The 5,913-nt window shown below is 33.5% G+C and overlaps 1 protein-coding gene across 1 annotated transcript; it reads left to right on the top strand.

Moving 5' to 3' along the window:
- Nucleotides 1-278: 278 nt before the first annotated feature.
- Nucleotides 279-512, top strand: Smp_143160 (hypothetical protein; the record flags this gene model as incomplete). Its single annotated transcript, XM_018796628.1, has 2 exons — nt 279-464; nt 504-512. 2 exons carry the CDS (start codon nt 279-281, stop codon nt 510-512), a joined length of 195 nt encoding a protein of 64 aa, XP_018651751.1.
- Nucleotides 513-5,913: the final 5,401 nt, after the last annotated feature.

The following is a 5,913-nucleotide window of genomic DNA, read 5'->3' as shown; positions in this document are numbered from 1 at the left end:
ACTCTGATTCATTTTTACCAGAAATTTACTCCCACCTCTTATCCCGTTTTTTGAACATACTTTTCTTGATTGGTTTAATTGTAAAGGGATATATAGTGTTTTTCTTTTAACCAGTTATAATTTTAGACTTTGATTATTCTTATAGGAAATATATTTTAATAAATATGTTTATTCGCTGATAAATAATTTAAACAAATCAAAAGTCAACAGTTATCATTATTTCTCTTCCAAGGTATCCTGATCTAATCATCTCAAAATTAATGTATCCTGTTTTATTGATGAAACGTAAAATTAATCCTGAACATTTGGAATCAACTTTGTTGGCAAGAAAATTGTCGATTATCGGTGATGAATTCGATAAAGAATTAATGAATATTAAGATATTCAATATGGAATCTTGTTCACAAAATAGACTTATTGGTGAACTTCCTGGTGTCTTAATCAATCAATCATATGAACAAGGGGTAAGTTTATACTAATTTTAAGATATTTAAGTTAATTAGATTATCTAAGATGATATGATTTATGAAAGTGATATTAATATAATGTTTAATAGTAACTAGATCATCATTATCTAATACTGAAACAGTCAATTTATATTACATTGTAATCTGTTGATATGATATGGAAAATGTGTGGTTTAGGAAGATGTTTTTGTTGGAATCATGTGTCTCTAAGCTGAGTAATTTAATTATTAAGTTGTCTAAGGAGACAATGAACTCTTTAAAATCAAATTATCCAACCATAGTTCATTAAATTTCAACAAGATTATTATATGTATTTATAGGTTAAATCAACATGCTTAGGATATGTATCCACTAGTTAAACCTAAAATGATCTTTCCTTTTGTTTTGAAGGAGATTTAAGTTTTTTTCGTTAGGTATCATACAATTTTCTGTTAAATTATAGGCAAAGATGGATAGTGGCTAGTAGTGGAATCCACTATGCGTGTTTCGTCCTATTTGGGGCTCGTCAGCTGGATGTACCTGCATCTCAGAGTTGATGTTCACTCTAGGACTCGAACCCAGTACCTTTCGCTTCAAACGCCATCGCGTTATCCACCCAGCTACTGAGTCCTCATAGCCACTTGCTTTGTGCAACGGGGTGAAGTTTAAATTCACTTAATAGCGTTTGTTTGAATCTTCCCATTGATGTGTAGGACTGCAATTGATCAGTCTTTTATTGGCATATGTGCAAACCTAAACATCAATGGGAAGATTCAAACAAATAATACCAGGTGAATTTTTTCTGTTAAATTGTTTTTAAAAAGAGATCATGATTAAGTTTGTTATAGTAATGTCATAGTTTCAAATTCTTACACTTGAACTGTTTTACTAAGTTACATAGTTAACTTTAGTAAAAGAAATTAAGTACCGCCTATTTGAATGATTCTATTTTACATGACGGTACTTGACTATTATTTATTTGTTTATTTATTTTTAACACAGAGATTTTCAATATTCACTTTAATGGATTGGTTAAGAAGGATTCTCCAAAATTAATCCGCGAAATTTTTCAAAAGTAAAGTGTTCTCATTTCTACGACTATACATCCATGAAACGTCAGATGCATTCCTCTTCTATAGTCGAAGAATTTCAAGATATTCCATGAAAAGAGGAATTATGAATAGTAATGAGTTCAGAAACGAAAATTCGAAATTTGGCGAATTTCTACAACAAACAAAAGGTGGTTTTAATTGAAGATCAGTGTCATACCTGCATTGACTTAAAGTTCTAATGATTTTGATCAAAGTTATAGTATGGAATATTGACATGTACAGAAAATCATTGTATATACATATGTAAAACATCTATTTCAATAAATTTATACTTTTGAATTGTCTTAATCTAAAATTTCACACTTCATTTGTTTAAATAGATGTACTACTGAAATCTCCACAAAATCCCTTCTGATTATAATCATATGCTCACTAGTGACTGACTTCAAGATACATGTCCTGGAGTTCTAGTGGGAAGCAGTGACCAGTGGAGTTCAACCAGGTCTGTTGTGAGATAACAATTCACTGAATGCAATGATGAATGGTTGCTCAACTTAGTGGATTGGTTGAAATTAGACATTAACACCGTTGGATGTTAGCTCAGTGGTCTATCGGTTAAGTGCTCTGGAGCGAGACTGGTAGGTCCTGGGTTCGAATCTCGCGAGGCGAGTTCGAGGATGCGCACTACTGAGGAGTCCCACAGTAAGACGAAACGGCCGTCCTGTGCTTCCAGGTTTTCCATGGTGGTCTAGCTTCAATTGACTCACACTTTCAACTATGAAAATACTGAAATCTCCACAAAAGCCCTTCAGATGTAATTTTAGTTCATTTATCCAGTCAGTTAATGGGTATGCTTAAAACATAATGAATAGTTTAAAGATTGTCAGTAGTATCGGGTGTTATAACACATTAGATTGTAGTGATTTATCGTTTCGAATCAGTATAGCAATGACTACATTGATAACATGTAATGTATTTAGTGAATTCAATTGTAGTAAATAGTAAATCCAGAAACATCATATTCAATAGTGATTGTACAACATTGGTATTCCAACATATGATTTTAGAATATTAATAGATTCCCATTGTGAAAACTAGAACAAAACATGTTAGCGAACAATTGTTTTCAATTAGATCGTCATTAGGCTTTACTCTTATATACATGAATATTTATACGAAAATCTTTTAGACCAATCAATTCTATTTGAGTCAATAATCACAATGAAATAGAATACGTCACCGAGCATAATAGGTAAAAGTACAAGTTGATAGTGGGGAAGATAGGTGTACTGATCCTGCGTTGACTTTCTCGAGTCCGCCAGCTATGTCTACTGAAACGAAGGAAAAGTTACCTGAGTTGGCCTCCTCTATGTGTATTTACAAGTTCAGCTGCTTCTGTGGAGATAGCTATATCGGGTGTACTACGAAGCAACTTAACCAACGAATGAGTGAACATCTACCAGCATGGTTTGGGAAGGGCCAAATAAAAACAATACGCAGTTCTATCTTGGCACATCTAATTGATAGTGGTCATAATGTAGATAAGTCGAAATCATTTCGAGTGATCTATCGTACAGCTCCATCATTTCCCAACGGAGTTCGTTCCCGTCTCCTTTATATAGCAGAAGCCATAGGAATTCGTACATTTCACCCCAATTTATGTGTACAGAAAAAAATTTGTAACCCCCCTATCCCTTCCATGGCCGGATATAACTTAACAAATGACATGATTATTATTTTAAAATTTTATTTTTAATTTTGTTATCATTTGCTTGTAATTTTCCGCCTCTTTTCGTTTGTATTCTTCACTATCTAGTTGTTTACACACTTCTTATTACGTAGTGATTTTAATGTTTTGTGATCATTATTCTAAGTCTATTTACCCACATTTGACCTCCTATTTCCAATGTTTAACTATTTATAAGACTTTTGTTATCGTAATTTAATATTCTTATTACGATCAGTACACCTGTCTTCTCACTATCAACTTGTACTTTTACCTATTATGCTCGGTGACGTATTCTATTTCATTGTGTTTATCGACTCAAATAGCTTTGATTGGTCTAACATTTCCATATAAATATTCATGTATATTAGAGTAAAGCCTGATGACGATCCAATTGAAAACAATTGTTCGCTTACATGTGTTGTTCTAATTCCAACATGTGTAGAGAATCTAAACCATTGAATGACCTCATTTATTTTAATAGTTGGATTCATGAGTCAGTATAAGCTAGACCACCATTGAAAATCTGGAAACACTAGATGACTGTTTTGTCCTAGTATGGGACTCCTCAACAGTGCAAATCCACGATCTCACATGTGGGACTCGAACCCAGGGCCTTCGGTCTCGTACGCGAACGCCTAACTTTCAGATCACTGAGACGTCATCCAATGGTGTTAATGTCTAACTTCAACCAATCCACGATATTGCACGACCGTCCTCCACTGTCTTCAATGAGTAACTGCCTCACAACAAACATGATTGAACTCCACTGGTCATGGACTCTCACTAGAACTCCAGGAAATCCATCTTGAAATTTTCCAAAAGAATATAGATCCATAGATTCCACACCGTATTCAGGTGAAAGTGTGTACTATAGAGTTTTAAACTGGAATAAAGCTAGTCAATATATATGATATTTCTATCATATTTAGAATATAGTATTACAATACCTACAAAGATCTTCGATTTATTTTAATCTCTCTTTCCTTACACCTTAAAAAGCAGAAACTGATCAACAAAATGCCTTAATATTACTACTGACCTTTTTTAAGAAAAGGTTTCTTTTGGTTTCAAATGTTTCAGCAATCTTAATTAATAATCGTGGTTATGGTAACAACATAAACCTTTAAAATACTTGATACTTTAAGAGTTATCATTCATGTTTTTTATGCTGATAATATCTAGTCAGTAACTGGAGCTTATCGTGATTTCGTACTTTTTTTTTCTTTCTTATAAGCCAGATTTTGTGTATCATTGAAACTGAGTATTATTAAGGTATCACAATTGATTGATCACTGGGTGGTGATCAATGTCATGCGTGTCAAGTTCGTCTTAGTGTTGATCGATCAAGTTGCAATGTGGCCACTAGTCTGGGTGGCTCGACACTGCGTGCACTATGTTGAGATAAGATGGTGGTTGAAGATATGACTATCTGATACATGTACCTTGTCTCAATAGTTTAAAACACTGATTTACACGATCTCTTTGTTCTGTTTACGTGTAAATGGAGTTTCACCCCTAAGTAATTAGTACTAGACATTTAAACAAAATTCTAGCCTATAGTTCCATGCAAGGTGAAATTACCAGTTTTAATAAATGACTATCTAAGAATTTGATATTGGATACAGTCCAGTGTTTCCAATTTTTCAATGTTGGTCAAACATTGATCGATTTATGATCTCAACAATCTCCTCAACCCTATACTGATAATAATTATATTTTAATGATATTACTTACAGAACTTCTAGTAAAATAAAGTTTTATCTCCCAAAATTTAGAAATATTTACATGAATGCTCACATTGATACAGGTACATCCAGCTGACGAGTCCCAAATAGGATGAAACGCGCGTCCTGGATTCCACTGCTAGCCACTATCCATCTTTGTTTACCATGCTTGTGAATTAAGGCTATATCCAGGCAATACGCACAGTATGCACATATGCCAATTAGAGACTGACCAGTTGCAGTCCTAACAAATCGATGGGAAGATTCAAACAAACAATACTGAATACATTACTTTGGTTGCTACTCCATATTCAACCATTTTACATGAGTAGATCTTTTAAGGATGTTTATTTAAAAGAGCTTCAAATGCAACAATTTACAGAGTTGATAGGAAACTAGATTATTGATCTAAGCAGTTAACCTTAAAAGAATTAGTCACTAGTTTCAATGCATTCTGGAAACAAAGGCAAAATCTGAAGTTAAATTTTATGTTCACTCATACATGGTGGAACTCCATCACACTTATAGGGACGCTGTAAGTATCGAGATAAGTTTACTGCATTGATTATCGATGATAATCGAAACATTACATTATGATTCACCCGAAGTTTCTGTCGTTATTACAGAATTCTTTCATATGTATGGGATTCTGGAAATATCCGAATACCTACTAAAAACGTAGTTTTAAGTGAGGGGCTTTGGTTACTTTCCATCACTTTGTGGCTATGATATCCAGTGTTTTATCATATATGAGGAGTAACAAGTTTTAGTGTTAAGTCCTCCGAAATGACAATAAGCCTGTTATTGTAAACTTCAAGCGCATATTCCCAACAGTAAAAAGTCAATCATACAATGTAGAACTTGGTACACGTGTGCATCGGTTTATGTTGACATATGACTAGGACAGCGAGATGAAATACAAATGTCAGATTAGTAGAAGTAGTATAACAGTAGTGGTATAG

This window comes from Schistosoma mansoni, chromosome 4, assembly GCF_000237925.1.
Source record: "Schistosoma mansoni strain Puerto Rico chromosome 4, complete genome".
In the NCBI taxonomy this organism is placed as follows: Eukaryota; Metazoa; Platyhelminthes; class Trematoda; order Strigeidida; family Schistosomatidae; genus Schistosoma; species Schistosoma mansoni.
Note: the sequence above shows the minus strand (reverse complement) of the source record. Positions and strands in the feature narration are given on the sequence as shown.